This window comes from Diprion similis, chromosome 10 (assembly GCF_021155765.1).
Source record: "Diprion similis isolate iyDipSimi1 chromosome 10, iyDipSimi1.1, whole genome shotgun sequence".
NCBI lineage: Eukaryota > Metazoa > Arthropoda > Insecta > Hymenoptera > Diprionidae > Diprion > Diprion similis.
The window spans coordinates 18,582,900-18,600,405 of NC_060114.1; the positions used below are offsets into that span (position 1 = coordinate 18,582,900).

A 17,506-nucleotide genomic window follows, 5' to 3' on the forward strand; every position below is an offset into this window, starting at 1 on the left:
GTTTTCATCCGATTACATAATATCATGCTAGCTTTTAAAATATGAATCATGCTGTTCAATTGATTTGATTCGCTAATATGAGAGCTACTGTTGATCCACTGTTGATCAGCAAAATAATCAGCTCAGATATTATCGTACGATAGCGTAAAAATAATAACACCACAACTCTATCGTCATGTAATTTCCGGCAATAATTCTAGTCAGAGGTTTTCACTTCTTAGCTGTAGTTTCCCTTATTTGTCGACTGTATAACCTCCGGCCTTGAAATATAACAATATTTTTTCACCTTCTTAGATAAATTTTCTTGTATAAAAGATTTGAAATGAAACACCAAGCGTAAATTAGGGAATGACAGATGTATTAAGTTATTTAATCGATGTTGCGTTAATCGTCGTATAATAAATTCGCGATGATGGAAATGTTCAATGAAGAGATTCACGTCATTTGTTGCTTTCTTAATATAAGAAAGAGAAAACATACGTATAAATTGAAATGCATGAAAAAAATGTTAAGAAATTATTGTATCGTTCAACGATAAGCAAAGTGTCAAAAACGTTCTCTATTCTTAAATGATAATAATTGATATTTAGTATATTTATATATATATATATATATAGTTTGCAATTCCAAATTAGCAACTTATTTCACATAAACTTCTATCAAAGATTCATGAAATTTCGATTTGTTACGTTGTACCAATACATCGACTATTTGTGCATTGCGTTTATCATATTATTGGGTATATTAAAGATAACGTATTTAAACATCAAGTGCCCCTAATCGTATACGTATATAATAAACTGTGCCAAAATAATTGAGTTGTCGAATTTAAAGGTGCACATTTAATATGCTTTTGAGAATTCGAAATGAGAACGATTTCAAAAGGTCTCGGAACTCAGAAACGTGTTTTTTCGAACGATTTATATCATTTTCAAAACATCAAAATTTATTCCTCCAATGTACTACATTATTATTACAATTTTTCGTTGAAATTATTAATACAATTTGTTGTTACATTGTTTGTCTTTGGTAACGTAAAAAATTAAGATATTTTAAAAAATGTAAACGTCGTGTCTGACAATATTTCTGGAAAATTGAATTATTCACGTTGAGAACAGTTCAAATTTGAAATTTTTTTTTTATCACTTATTATTTTTCCACGCACTATCCGTTATTTTAAACTAAAATTTTTCGTCAGATAGAGTTAAGTAACCAAAAAAAATTGACATGTTATTGAAGAAATAAAAATTGACCCTTTAGAAATTGCATCGAACGATTATAATATTAAATAAACATCAATTCAACAGCTTTAAACTAATAAATATTAGGTATTTTACTAAATTATAACAACAAGTAGTTGTAATAAAATAGTACATTGGAGCAATAAATTTTAATTCCTGAAAACAACAAGAATCCTTTAAAAACAGACATTTTTGAGTTCCGTGACTCTGAAATTGAAAACGATTTAAATAAAACCTCTTGGAATCGCTCGTATTTTGTGTCCTCTATAACAAATTGAATAAGCAGCTCCAAACTCGACAAAACATTTTTTTTTTTTTGCACAGTCTAGTATATATCTTCAATATTATATACCTACTTATCATACGTAATATATTCACATTAACACTGTTTTTTTTCTTTTTCGCTGTGAATATATCATTCAAATTGACAGTCGAACGTATTCACAGCAGAAATCGTCAATTCATAGTTATCGTCCGTCCGATTTCAAGTATGTAACACATCGATACTATGTACAATATAATCACCGTAATTAGCGATTTATTGGAGAAAAATTATTTATTTTTAATCTATCAATTTTTTACATTCTCCTCCTTTTTACAGTTGCATCACTATTTAAGATTCTGTTCTCACAGTTGTATGAACCTGTTTTTCTGATTTCATTTGTGAGTGAAACTTTTCCAGTGAAAATAGTTGAATTCGTATTTTCAAATTACTACGAAAAATTCCAAACCATACGGACTTGCAAAGAATTACTTTTTCAATCCATTGCTACTATGGTCGGTTGTTTACATTAATATTATCATGGCTACCGGTCATTTCATTTATCAGTATGCTTATCGTTAATAAATTGTTGAATTTATCGATATAAATACATGTGTTACATATATAAATCTATCAATCTGTTCATATTACATAGTCAAGTTACGTTTTCAACGCATGCCGTAACACAACGTATTATATATACAAGTATAATATTTCGGAATTGGCAGTCGTTTGCATGAATTTTCAACCAAATATCGTGTCAATATTTTCTACATTATAGGTACGTTCGTTGAATTATTTAATATATTAGTTTATCAATTTATTGTTTCTTAACATATCAATTATTTTAATACCCATAATAATTACAAATATATTTTATACACCTAGTAATTAATTACAAGATGAATTCATTGCATTCTGTACATTTTCCTAATAATCGATACGTTTTCTCATACCTATATAATATATTTACAAGTTTTATAAGTTCACGAATTGCGCATCAGTTTTCATTTTATCGTCTAATTGGAATTTCTTTGGTACTTCAAACTATCCAAAGATCCATGTTATTGGCATATATCTAATGCGTTGAAGAAGATCTTGTCACTTCGACCCAAGAAATAATTTCAACGATTATCAACCTCATTTTCACTTCACAACTGTTTGTTTTTCCCTTTTATTCGTTACATTCCCTCATAATATTGCTGTATTAATACTTTGCATAGCGGAAAATGTTATTTCTACTAAGTAACAAATCAATCTTCCATTGTTCACTTCTGAGAAATTTGTTAGGATTTAACGAGAAGACAAAATGAATTCTGGTATTTTGTCATGGTGTGAGAAAAAGAGAAGAAAAGTAAACGAATCATAACTGGTACGAGTGCTCTATGAGTTTTTTTCCTATTTTACTCAATACATGAAATTCTTGAGAATTTCCCTGTAAGACAAAATAAATTGTAACATTTTTCAATCAATTAAAGTGTGAAATAAAGATGAATAAATGAATAGTAACGGTTACGAAGAACAGAGCAGAAAATCAATGAATTTTCTTTATTAATTTAACCACAATTCGATTGCTAAATTCTGCTTTCTTGTGCACTTTTCAGGTGCACATGTGTATACACGGATTCTGAGATGGCTAATTTTTTGCCAAGTCCGTTACATCGGCAATGCAGATTCAACCCGCAGTGCCACTACCAGCCAGTCACTAAGGGCTGAATCTGCATTACCGACGAAGTCGACGTGGTGATCGACTGGTCACTGCAGGCTGACTCTACGTTGCCGACGTGACTGACGTAGCGACTGGCCGGTCATTGCGGGCTAACTCTACATTGCCGACGTAACCGACTTGTCCAATACAAAGAAAAAAAAAAAAAAAAAATCAGCCGTCTCGGAATTCTTGTCCACATGTAACCATAAAACCATCTCTTCATGTATTATTACGTGGCCTACGAACTTCGCTAGAAGAAGTGCGATCGTGCAATTCCTTATATCTCAGTACTTTCCTAAACTTTTGGTAGCAATTTTGCCGCAGCAGCTACGAGGATCATGGCGATGATTATCCGTCGAGATTCCCTCGAACTCCGAGACGATCCTGCGACTTGATTCGGAGCCGGCGATGGGGCGCTTTTTCTGGTATTTGCCGTCACGGAATCGCTCCGCCATCGCAACACGTATTGAGGAGCCGTGCGACTCAAGGCTTGCAACCTGAGTGAAGGTTTACAGAGATTAGTGGGGAAGAGTAATAGAGTGTCGTTCGCACGGTTTTGAAGCTCTCGTGGCGACTGTGGGATCGATTCCGAAATTTTCATGGATGTTTTCGCGATACTCACCGCGAAATTTGAACACAGTTTATTCTATTTTGAGAGACATGACTAGAAATTGTTGCATTTTGACGTAGTTTTTTAAAATCTCAAAACGGTGCAAAAGGATTTCAGAAAGTTTGGACCGATTCCAAACAATAAGGAGGGAACTGATTACAGAATGCAGATGCAAAATGTCTGAATAAAAATGACCTATTCGATCAAATGGACCAATCGAGCGATAGGCTATTTTGGAAAATGTGTCAAGTTTGATTAGATTTTGAAAAATAAAATATGTTAAGAGGTCATACCACAATTATAGATACGATAAAATTACTCCACCAAAAAGTTACTTACCGAACTACAATAGTGTTCATTTTCCAAGGCAGAGTGAAGTTTTTGTGACGATCCCGCGAGCAGAAAGTGTGCAGTCTAGGACCAGCAGGATCACCGCTGCTGCTGTACTCGTGTATCGTCAGGTTCCAGGCTGTACATGGCTCTAAAAATTTGAACAGATATTCAGAATCTCGCATAAAGTAATAAGACATGAATTTATAAAATTCGGTACTGCTTACTTCAAGGTCAAAAATAATTAAATAAAATGAACAGTGTTGTCCAGGATTCAAATCAGTGTCTTAAATTTGACTCGTTTAAAGAGTCGTTAGTAAATACAGTAAACTTTTCATCGACATTCCACCATTTAAAACTAAGATGTATTGTTCAAAAAAAAAAAAAAAAAAGAATTTTTTCAGGTATTTCTATTTCGACTTACATCTGCAGTGCAGTTTATACGGCAAGCAAGACGATAAATTTTTATGAATTTCAGCACACGTTGGTAAAACCGGCGAGATTAGGATCGAGACTTTTGCCCCAGAGCCAACTTTCCCCTTAGCCCCCGCCACCCCCCCCCCCCTCCCCCCCCCGCCCCCCTCCCATTTCCGACGCTTCCACTGCAGCGAAATGCGGAAGACGAGAGGCGAAGCAAAGCGCCGCGTCGCATCCCGTCGCCAAGACTCCCGGAACCGGAAACGGGTTTAATATACTTCGGTCTCTCGCCTCCCGGCCCGCTGCAGGGGGATTCCCCCGATTAGGGAGCCCGCTTTTACCTCGAAATACTCCCTCCTTCTCCCCCAGCCACCGCCGTCTTTCATCCCCCAATCTACGCTCTCCATCGCCGACAATTGCGGTCGGGTCTCGACTGTTTCCAAAGATTAATTCCCCGTCCCTCTGCCGCGTTAATCGACAACGTGATTATCGTTATTTTTACGATTATGATTATTATTATTACCTTTATTACTAACGTAATTATTTTAATACAGGTGTTTATGTTTATTTGGTAGTGTTAACAGCTCTTAATACCGCGTTATTTTGTATAAATGTCTTCGACCAATTCAAACAGGTCGATCCGCCTACATTTATGCAATTCGAAAGTCCTTCGTTTACTCATCAAGGTTTACTCTTAAGGTAACCGATTGCAAAAAGTGAAAGACTTACCGATCGGTAACTGCCGGTAAGGTAGACCTCGGTTGCCGTGATCAAGGCGGATTGCGATGACACTGTAGCCTGATTAGCATAAATGCAGGCGGATTTCGTTCATAATTAACTCTCAATTATGTAAATGCGAACGAATTATCGAAACATCAGAATTTCTACATGAAATTACTCGATATACTCGACACGGTGCGTTTGACTGTTTCAGCGCTTTAACTGATTTCTCAGTTTTTTCTGACTACAACATTATCGTAAAATATGCATAGTAAAATTGTTTTGAAAGAGGGAAAAAAATCATTTGGAATCTCGAACTCTGAGGCCACAATCCAATCAATCTTAGAAAAAAAAAAAAAAAAAAAATGTCGCGTTCCAATCACGTTTGTTTGAATACTATTTCTCTCTTCGCAATCACACTTATCTTGGCAATCATTGCTCTCTACACATTCATATTTTCAAACATATTTTACTCCTTTTTTCAGATCTCGAATTCCAAAATTCTAACCAGACACCACGAATTGGAAGAAAAACTGGAAATTAAAAATAAAAAATTGAAGGAAAGACAAAAGTCGAGATAATTGAAACTCACTGCTTTGATTCGACTCGACTTCGACGGTGAGTTGCCGGTCTGTTTGGGAGTCAAGTACCCAGGTGCACCTTTGCTGATAAAATCTGTTGAGCTTGACAATCTCATTGGCGAGATCACCGCTGGTGACTTCACCTTGGGGTCTGGTGGTCGAATGATCGCCGCAGAACGCGTCCTCGGCGAATCTGTAGGTGGCCTTGAAGTCCAGTCCACCTCTAGACGATCTGAACCACTCGATGTAGACCGGCGTCCAACTTCGCACTCCCACCGGAAGCCAGTCCTTAACCGAGGAACAGGAAGAAACGGAGGATCAAAAATGGGGAGACGCACAGGAATTCATCGGGATTTCGAAAAATGGCGTCTGGCCGATTTCACTGACGATAAAAATAGAAAAAAAAAATACTCTTGTGACGTAGAGTCAGGTCCAAAATTTGTCGAAACGAGAATATTACTGGACTAAGATTCAAAGTGTGTTCATGTGTAATTCAACCTTAATTAAATTATTAGTGGCTAGAAAAAAAACTGTTTTCGTGATCCATAGAAAAAATTAAAAAATTGAGTGTTGACTCTGAAGACTCTTTCGTCTGTTTAACAACGTCAGAGAAATTATTTTCTTTTTTATCAATAAAAATTCATACAGTTCGTACGATTTTGAAAAAAAAAATTGAATTATGTGAGATGAATTTTTTTCTGTACCTCAAAAGTTTGTAAAAAACGAAGAAAATCCCTAGCATCAAAAAATCTTTATAATTTACTGATAAATTTATAACCAAGACAGGAAAAAGAACGTTTTGGCGTCATTTTTTAGTTTTAGTTGACTGTACAAAAAAATCGACTATTTTTTTCAAACAAGACGAAAATATTGTTTCAAATATTCCAAAAGAATGTTATCTAATTTTGAGCTCTTGATATTAATATTAAAAGGTATTTTATAGCGATTTTCATTTTGTCATTTAAAAAAAAAATGGGACCATCGTTCTGTTAACTTTGAAGTTTTATGTATGAAACAGTTTACTAATAATACGAGATCGATTTTTGTAGAGAATTAAACGCTCTAGAAAAAAGTTCTCTCATCATTTCAGGATAAAACTACTCTTTCAAAAGTTATTTAAGGTCCTAACTCAACAAAGGATTCAAAATCTGTTTTATCGGTTCAAATTTCCTTTCCCTCCGTGCATATATCGGCAAAAATCGAGTTCTTAACAAGGCTGTGCCGTACCTGATAGCTTCCGCAAAGGCAGCTGACGATGTGTCCGGTTTCGGAAATGAGTTGCAGGTGATCAATTTCGTCGAGAGATCTGTTCGCGAAGCATCGACATCCGCTGTCTCCGCACTGCGTGTCGCAAGCGCTGTTCGAGATCCGTTTGTTGGTGCTCTGGAGCTGCGGGAGGGAGGAATATAAGGCCGGGGGATGAGAAGATTGAAAAATTATCGGACAATCGCCGGAAGGAGGAATAAACAAAACACTCACAGTTATTATAACCGACTGATTGGCCGCCGGTATGAAATGCTGACGGCATTTCAGCGGACCTTCCAACGAAAGGAGTCGGTGGGGCGCTGGATGAACGACGGAACCATTTTTTGGCGAACTCAGGCCGAAGTATTCAACGTCACAAACACTCGCTGGCTGCTGCGTACCACCCTCTCTTTCTGCGAATGCAACAAAAAAAAAAACATCCCTTAACGTTGCAACGGAAAAATTATAACCAGACAAAGGCTGTGATGCGATCGATCGATTGATCGTACGCTTTAATGGATTGCTCTTGGAGTTATCTGGTCATCTGATTCATCAAAGGAATGATTCTAATGGATACATTGAAAAAACAAGTAATCGATTGATCGCATGGTCCAGATTCATCCTAGTCAAATATATTTCCATGAACATGTGAACAAGATAAGTTCCTTAAGATAAGAACAAGTAAAAATCCTGATATGCTTTGTAAAATGATTTTCTACCTCTCGTTAGGATCCCATTTTCAACATCTTTCAAAAAATATTAAAAAAGAATCTTTTTTGGGTATAAAACAAGATAGTTTTTATGTCTTCACAGTTCGTAAAGACTGAGTCTGAAATGGATTTTACAATTTTCAAAAGGTCAGACCCTTTTTGCATCAAAAACTCATTGGATTACGATTTTTGATCTGTGATTAAAGAATGCGATAAAAATTCGGATGCAAAAATCGATCTGTTCAAAGTTAAACGCAGCTTAGCACATCCATTTTGTATTTTGTAATTTCGTCTTAAGACTTGACCGAAAAAGCGACTTTCGATGGGAAGTTTTCGAACCGCGTGTAATATATTTTAATTCCAGTGCTACCCGCAGGGCGGGGGTAAAATAATTCTTCGCACCCCGTTGGAAACAACTTGTAAAGTAGCTAGTGGGACAAGTTTTATCTCAAGGGATCCACTATTCTCGTTCCGGGTTCTCAGCCTCCTATCTCATGCCAAGTAAACCGTATCACCGGGTTTTTCAGCTACATATCACACTCGAAATGGGGATGCAGGCTAGCTTTGTTACGCCTCATATTCCAAGAGTGTAACGCGACTTTTTGCGTTACAGGAAGTACATAAATAAAAGTTCGCCAGGCGATAAATTTGTGTGCGAAACATTCTTTTCAATTTTTCCTCGTATTTCAGGGTGGCCACACACCTGGAAGATCTGGAAAACCTGGAAATGTCAGGGAATTCAAAAGGGTCATGAAAAACCTGGAATTGTCAGGGAATTTTTAATTTAGTCATGGAAAAAACTGAAAATGTCACTTTTCTATCATGGGAATTAGAAATAATTTTTTGAGGCGATAGGTTTTTAGACTTATTTTACGTTATATTTTTTCTAAATTCGAATTGAATTTTAACGAATACAGAATTAGTGAGCTCAACGATTCAGGTTTTAGTAACTTACTAGAATTGGGAAAATTTTAGGGGAAATTAAGTCTTAGGTCCTGGAAAAACCTGGAAATGTCATGGAATTTTTTTCCGAAAATTTGTGGCCACCCTGTATTTCTGCGTCATATCGTTCTTCAGTTTCTCGATACCCTCCGCTTCCATTCTCATTTCACCTCTGACAGAATGTCAGCCCGCCATTTCCGATTCGGAAATAACGATCGGAAACTAGTTGACCGAGTGCTTCGACGTTTCGTTTATTATAGACGCGGAGGCAGGAAGCTGCGATTGAACTTCAGACAGCTCGAGTGGCTTATGTGTGAGATCTGCTTCAAACATGCGTCGCGGAATATTTCAGTCGCCAAATTGTCGGCATCGATTTTGACGCGATTCTACACCGACTAACAATTTCAAAGCATTTTTATTTCAACTGGTAAAATTGGAAAGCTGATTGTCCGCAGAAAGATGAAGTTTCGCTCTAAATTCAGGCTCTTTTCAAGTGAAAATTGATATTTTCACTTTTTAATTGAGATTTGCTAAAGTTGTTTAAGATGTTAAGAAAAAGCAAAGATAAATGAAAACACACACACACACACACTAAAAATTTTGAAACATTCCTGTGAAAAACGTGTGGATACCAATCGATGAATCGAATCGTTTCAAGTTTGTTTGAACCTGTGAATATTACGGACAACGAAAGATGGGAAAGAGAAGAAAGATAAGAGAAGGAAAAAAATGGCGTGAATTTGACCTTCCATGGATTGAATTAACGTTCAACTTCACTTCCAGGCTGAAATTTCGAGAGCATAGCCCGAGGGAATTCGTTGTTCTGTTAATCGTCGAGTTCGCAGCGAGTTCGTTTTATTGTTTCGATGATAAAAGTGGGTTCCGAGTTCCGAGTTGGCTGAGTGGAGGCGGTCAGGTCAGCAGCCGCAGTTTGGGATAGTTTGAAACTCGTTTAATTCGGGGAGGTTTTAAGCCCGCTGATTAAATCCCGGTCGTCTATTCCTTGCCACGTGTTCTTCGCCCGGCGCACGAAGCCTTCAGACCTCGAGTGATCACCTTGTTGTCGATGGAACAAATCAAGTCGACGTTTATGCAGGTATATAACGTCAACCGACCGCCCGGCGCTTTGATATCGATATCAAAGGCCTTCGGGGGCTAATTATACGCTATTAGTTCATTTCTCTGGAACAGTTATCGCTGGACCCAAACTGATACCTACCCCGAAAATCTGACCGCAACCCTTTCTCAGAATTAAGGGGGTATTCTGGTCTAGAAATTTGAAAAAATCTATTTTTTTCTCCATATTTTCAAAGTTTAAGTCTTTAAGGTGCTTATAAAGACGCGTTGTACACCTCGAAAACGCGGGGATGCAAAACTCTTACACCACTCAAGCGATCAGAGTAGAACTTGGGCAGTTAATGCCTTATTTTGGCAAAAAGTGGAGCGTCTTTTTACTTTTTCAAAATTTGGAAAAAAAATTTATAGATTGGTTACCATCCACGGAAATTGGTCAAATTTTCACAGATGCACTGAATGGATCTAACGATCCGGTATGATGTCACTCGGCGGTGATGAAACACACATTTTGAGCCCAGTCCCATGAGATTTGATGGTGAAATGACGAAATGGCAGCTGATCTGGTTTCCGATTACGAAGAACACCGAAATCTCATTTTGGCGGCATTTGTTACCGACCTTTCACGCATGTCGGTAATTTTTTACCGACATTACACGCATACATTACCGGCAGGCGCGTAATGTCGGTAACAAATGTCGCTAAAATGAGATTTCGGTGTACTTCGTAATCAAAAACCAGATCAGCTACCATTTCATCATTTCACCAGTGTTAGGCAACAGGGAAAGCCGATTGGAACGAAACTTTTGTGAGAGGAAATAGAGAGACCCGCGGTTCGAATTTCAAACGAACATATTGAAATTTGTTATATGTATTTTGTGAAAAACATTGGATTTTTCTGCCGCCAATTTTTTTAAATCTTGGGGTCAGTTGTTTTCTACTACCTCATATTCTTTAGATACATGCAGCCTAGATATTCTCCTTGTTAGATTTTCAAACCAAAAATCGAAACCGTATGCCTGATGGTAAACATTCTCCGAAAAACCTTACATTTTTGAGCATTTTTTATAAAAGACTGCAATTTTTAATTACCTTTGAATATTTTTTTTTTTTTATGAAGGATTTCACGCTTTTTTGAGTATTATGAATTTTCTGCTTTATTACTTTTGGACAGTAAAAAACGGTTGTTTTTTCACTTCTCATTTGGCACAATTATTATCGTGAGTTGTTTGAATTTCCCGGTAGTCAAAATCGAAACGTATCATGTATTCGATGCCAGTCATATATTTACCATCGTGAAAATAGTACACAGCATCCATGTATTCCTCGTCCCTCGGGGTGTTCGAGGCTCTTCTAAGAACGACGGTCATCTCTCGTCCCGTTGACGAGTATCTCTCAGGTTCTACGTACCTGAAAACAGAAAATAAAAATTGTAATCCATAGTAATAATTGACACAAAACGATTCATTAATACGAAAAGAGTAATATCCCAATTTCTTTACACGAATTGGATTGATTTATGACAGATGAAAAATATTTATTTGTGATAAGTAAAAGGACTGCTGGAATTTGAAGAGAAAGTCAGTGATTAGAAAAAGTGTATCGATAATTTGAACATTCATTTTTTTTTCTTTGGCTTTAGCGCAAAACGGAGAATCTCGATTTTTTTTCAGTGTAGATTAATATACCGAAATTTTGATCAGATAGTTAGTTTTTTTCTCATTTTCTGAATAATCATCTCGTACCACCGGCATTTCCATATCACGAGTAAAAGAAAACACGAGCACTGTCATTTCAAAACACCCACGTCGTCGCTACTTTTTGAAAATCCCGCTGTACTATGGCAACACCATTCTAGTTCCGTTCATTTTCGTTCCGTTCCGTTCCGTTCATTTTCGTTCCGTTCCGTTTATTTTCGTTCCGTTCCGTTCTGTTCATTTTCGTTCTGTTCCGTTCCGTTCATTTTGGTTCTATTCCGTTCCGTTCCGTCATGTTACGACCCGTTAAGCTCATCGTAATACCGGCTTAAAAAGAAAAGAAGAATAAACGACAAAAGAGAAAGAGAATATCGAGTGGACGGTTTGATTGGACGCAGAGACTGGAGTGTACGTGCAACGTGACGTAGATTTGTACCGCGGTAAGGGAATTGGGACGTTTCGACCGTTTCGAGTGCGCTTCTCGTCTCTTCCCTCCCTCCTCCTGCAGCTACGGAAGGAAAAGATGAACCGACCCAGTTGGCCGGTGGCCAGAAAATGAGAGCTTTGCGTACCCAACTCGGCGCTTGTCCTTCAGACGAGCTTAACTCGGTGGGATTTTGAAGAAATTGACCGGTTTAAATTGGGGAAAATAAATATCCTCGCGAGAATCCAGAGAGACCCGATTTTGGCGGCATGGGTGAAATAACATGGAAATGGAATATTCATGCGCCGATATTTGTGCGAAGAAACCTGATCCTTGATCAAAATTCTGCAAGCTTCACGTCTTGCCGCATCGCGTGAAAAAAGCTCTCCAACATTCGTTGCCTCCTCGTTTCTTTTTTCCCCGCGGCTTCAATACCCTCGACGCTTTCTTCGCCCTTCAATTAGCAAAGTTTGCTCGGTGAGCCAAATAAGTTTTATTGCCGTGAGCAGGTTTGCGCGATGTGATGTGACGCCGCGGAAAAAAGTTTAACGAATTTACTCCTTGATGGCCAGAATTCCTACCAACAGGCTCCGCCCCTTCACTAATCCGCTAAATCTGTATATCACACTGTTCTGCCAAAAAAAAAAAAAAAAACTAACTTTTTTCTTCTCCTTCTTATTATTATGTATATAATTATCATAGATTTGATGAAACGTTCTTCGATTCCCAAAAATATTCATGAAATTAGTTTAAAATAAAATTTACAAAACAGTAAATTTTTCGATCAGTGCGTATCGAGAATTGAAAAAAATGGATCGAATGTTGAATCTAAAAACCAAGACAAGAATAAAAAACAAAACAAAAAAAAAGAAACATTCTCTTTCTTTTAAACGTCAAGTCCAAACCGAAGACAAAGAACAAAACAGTCGCGAGTAGAAAATAAAAAAAAAAAAAAAAAGTATCGCGTGAGAATAGAAAGGGTGAAGATTTTTTTTATCGAGAAGAAGGTTTATTTTTTCGCTCGTAATTCTGTCCCCCCTTCGTTTATTTATTTATTTTTTCTTTTTGTTCTCTACCGTAGAGGTTCAACAAAGGAGCACACAAAGACGGACTAATACGTTAGAAATGTGGAGGTGGAAATTCTCCAGGGGTGTTCTGAAACGGGTCTGCAAGGCACCAGCTGAAGCTTTCATTTTTCATATCGCATATACAGCTGGTATAAAAACTATATGGCCCGGAATGAATAAATGGAGACTTTTGTCAAAACGTTTTAGCAGCGGAGCGAGCCGCTTTGTGTATGTATTATTCCTGTGCATGTATACCACATATACATGCATTTGTATAATATCCACGTATATGTATAATAAATGTTGTATAAACCTTATGTTCGAATGCTGAGAGGCGTGTTTACGTGTGTTTGCGTGTGTGTGTGTGTGTGTGTAATAGGTGGAGCGTGCATTAGGCATTATCGTTGGGAAGGGATGGGATGAGACGTCATCGTCAAACACACAGGTATGTATGAGGTATTCCGTGCCAATTCGAATATCTCGGATTTTGTCTACTTATTGTTTTATTTTTCTCTCCCAGTGAGGTTTTTATCATTTCGATACTCTGAGATTATCTAATGAATGGATAATTTTTTTATACATTTCAGAGATATTTATTATTTATTGATGAAAAAATTTATGCTTCTGATATTGGAATTCTTTGGTTCCGGTAGCGAAATTTTCCGAAACGATAGTATTAAACTCTGTTTTCGATATTGATAGGAACGATGTACAAGAATTTTGTTTCCAATCTATTGTCGAGGTTTAATTTAAAAAATACCGAACTCTCGATGAACCACGTTTTTCCAGTTATATAAAAATAAAACTGATTAAATCTGTGTGAATGGTAAAAAATAAAAAAAAAAAAAAACAGTCGAATATTTGCCACTTTTAAAAAATTACGCAAATCGTTATAAACTGGGTTACCTGATGTATGGAAATTTTTTTTGACCACATTACTTTTTAATACATTGAACATCTTGGGGTCCGATGACCCCAGTCAATTTTTGAGTTAACGTAGCTTCGAAAATATAATTCAGAATGAAATGTGTTTCAACATCTATAGTTGATTAAAGGTACTACAATAAGTTTAAACGGTTTTCGAAAGCATGCGTGTGGTAGACATCGATTTGTAGCGACGTCTTTTTTGTGGGGTCAATCAGACCCAGTGTGGCCACAGTGTGGCAAAAGTGTAAAAAAAGTGTGCCAAAAAATTTGTTTTTTTCGGTAACGTGTGTTTAACAACGTAAGCATCGGTGCTGTCAGTTTTTTTTTTTTTTTTTTTTTTTGGTGACCAGAAAAATTGGACCCAGTGTGTCCAATACGTTACTTTCAAAAGGTGTGACCACAACGGGTTAACTGAGGTGATTTATCCTTTGTAAATTTTAACATTTTGCTGAATAAATTTGCCAACGAAATTACGGCCACGACCCGTATATCCGTTTACGTGTGTGCTTCAGGGTTACGAAGACGAGGCGAGGGTGGTTCCGCGAATGCGGTGGCAGAGGGTTGCTGGCTAGTTGCGGAAGAAGCCAAAGCGTGCTGCCCGAAAGCTCAAGGTAGTATGTAGGTACACGAACTTGGGGCAAGAGAATGAAACATGGGGCTTGAGTTTACATGAATTTTTACGAGATTAGTGCCCATAAAACACAGCAGCTTCGTAGGCACGTATGCTAGTACCAGCGCCGTGTAACCGCCTCGTCATTGTTATATGAGCCCCCCTCCCCCCTCAGTTTCAAACCCCCGACCCTTTACCTGGACATAAATTCTGCCTCGGTCTCACCGTTGGAATAGATTAAATAGCACTGCACATTCTTCTCAGACCCACTAGACTCGCTTGCATATCTGGGCCTTATTAAATCCTCTGCAAGGTCAAAGCACGTGAAACTGATTTTTTTAATTAGTGCAAATCAGGCGTGACGCGTCCAATATGTGTTATTCCGTTCTAAGTTTTTTAATAACTCGACGGATTAATTAATTTTGACGTAAAAATTGATCTCAGGATTTTAGTCTTCAATAATTTGACCAGTTTGGCTAAGTTTGAGCGAAATTTATACTCCATGCAGATCGAAGAGTGATCGAGTCTCAATCTGGCTCAATGTCACTTCCCATAATCTCGTTTGATTAGACCCGAACTGACTTAATCAGACCCTAAATTATACCAACTTGGTTTGATCGTAAGCAAACTACTCAAATCAGTCCCAAAAATGTACTGGAAAAATTTCTTATCAGACCTAACTTGCCTCGCACAGTCATAAACTGACCTAATTGGGTCTCCAACAGTCTGAAACTTATCTAATTAAACATTAGAAGTGATACAAGTTGTTCCAAAGTGTCCAAATTGAACTCCCATAGGGCCCGGCTTGAGCCAATTAGTTCGAAACTGTCCTAATCAAACACCCAATGGGACCCAAATGGAGTCTATCGGAACCAAACTGTTCCAATGAATCCAAAACTGTTTTTATAACACTTCGAATTATATCTAACGTGATTCTGTGAACTCAAAACCGTGCCGGATAGACTTAACTTGACTCACTCATTCCAAAAGCTGACCCAATCGATCCAAAAATATTCAAATCAGATTTCGAGTTGGATCCAGCTTGATTCAATTTGATCCAAGCCGTGACAATTACAACCAACTTGACTCACTGAGTTCGAAAACTGACCCAATCAGACCCGAAATGAGTCAAAATGATCCAATAAGTTCGAAATTGTGCCGATCAGTCCCAGCTTACCGATGTAATCTAATCCAGAACCAGATACTTAAGTCTGCCCCAATCCGACCTGAATGGTTTTGAACTGACCCAGTCAATTCCAAATTGTTTCAATCGGAATTAAATTACACCTAATTCGTCCTAAGCAGAAACCAAACAGTTCACAACTGCCGGTTAGAAACCGACTCAATCACACCCAATTTGATAAAACCTAACCTAAGTAAACTCACGAGGTCGTTCAACTTATTCTCTTTTATATTTTTATACATTAGTTACAGATTATTTTAAACATCATTACTCTTGCAGAAAAAAAAAAAAAAAAAAAAAAAATCTACACCATGAAAAAAAGTTTTTTTCCACATTATTTCCACAAGAAACTTCGATCCCAAAACTAACTATCCCAGAATTAAGTTAGAAATCTAAAAAAATTATGCAATCATTTTCGAATTATTTCAAGTTGATTCGGGGGATGAGACGGCAAAAATTCGTCAACACCCTAAATAATAAAGGAGGCCTTAGTCACGTGCCAATGAAAGAGGATTACGAAGAGGAAGGAGAGACATGGAAGGGTAGAACAAAGTTTCGGAGGAGGGTACAGAACAAACAATAAGTAAGTTTGTAGTAATATCGAGCGTGGTGGTGGTCACTGGGTTGTCTCTTTGTAGGTTGGCAGCAGTTGCCTCGAGGTCCGAGACGGGACTCTACTACTACCGCGGCATGAGGTGGGTATAGGTTATGTTGTACCATGTCGAGGTGAAGTAGTCAAAACCGCGGTCAGATCGGACTCTGAAACTGGCTGTTTCCTCTCGGCGCGGGATTTTCAAAAGGAAAATACGACGAGGGTCCGACCCTGACGCTTTGACTATCGGCATCGATCATTCGGTAGATTGAAGTAAATAATAACGTCCATCCCTTTCATTTTGACTTCTTCTTTGCCCGATTGGCTTGCTTTTATTTATATAAAAAATGGTCGCATGGAATGAATTCCTTTTTCAAAATCAACTAAGACTATTATCTTTCGGGGAAAATTTTTTGCATCGATGAAATTAACGGTTGGAACATGTTCCACCAAAAAAACAAAAAATCGAATTGATTGAAACAGTCTCATGTATAAGGCATACCGTACAAATGATACGTCGTGCAGTTTTTTTATTGCTTGTAACCAGGTTTTCAAATAGCGCGATTGTCTCTGCATATCAAAGTATCTAGAGATGAAAATCAAAGAAAAAAAATCAGTTTTGAACTAACTGTCCGATTGGAATATAGTTGAATAATTATTAGATCACAGAGAATGAAACCAAAAATTTTTTAAACGAGATTGAGATGGTTTAAAAAAAATTCAGGATTTGATTTGAACGTTGAGAGGTAGACGAAAACAAAAACAAAAAATGAAAATGAATGAAACAGAAAAAAAAAAAAAAAAAAACTTCACCGGATAAACGGTGGTGGATTTTCCCATGAATAAACCGTACGGATGATGAATTTTTCCTGAAATATTTCAAGCGCCTTCCAGAAAGCTGCGCAGGAAATATCTTGTATAATGCGTAAGTGACAAACGAAACTGAGCTTAGAGATGGAAGGAAGGGTGACTGGTGGCAGGCGTAAGGTGAATAAAAAATGTATGTCGGACCAATTTGAAAAGCGGCGAGCACCGGTGACATGTGACGTTATAAAAATGAAGAGGGAGATAAGAAAAATGAAAAAAATTTTAAACCGAAAGCAAAACTCAAAAGAGAAAGAAAAGAAAAGAAAATTTGGAAAGAAAATATCAGTGAAAAGTTTTTC

The 17,506-nt window shown here is 37.3% G+C and overlaps 1 protein-coding gene across 1 annotated transcript in view; it reads right to left on the minus strand.

The window, feature by feature from the left end:
• Window positions 1–3,483: 3,483 nt before the first annotated feature.
• LOC124411481 overlaps window positions 3,484–17,506 on the minus strand; it is a 112,459-nt gene continuing 98,436 nt past the window's right edge. The window contains exons 11-16 of the mRNA XM_046890594.1: window positions 11,132–11,250; window positions 7,349–7,527; window positions 7,097–7,258; window positions 5,881–6,157; window positions 4,161–4,302; window positions 3,484–3,708 (exon numbers count right to left, since the gene is read on the minus strand). Coding sequence (XP_046746550.1) covers window positions 3,507–3,708; window positions 4,161–4,302; window positions 5,881–6,157; window positions 7,097–7,258; window positions 7,349–7,527; window positions 11,132–11,250 — 1,081 coding nt within the window. The 3' untranslated portion in view covers window positions 3,484–3,506. The remainder of the gene's footprint in view (window positions 3,709–4,160; window positions 4,303–5,880; window positions 6,158–7,096; window positions 7,259–7,348; window positions 7,528–11,131; window positions 11,251–17,506) is intronic.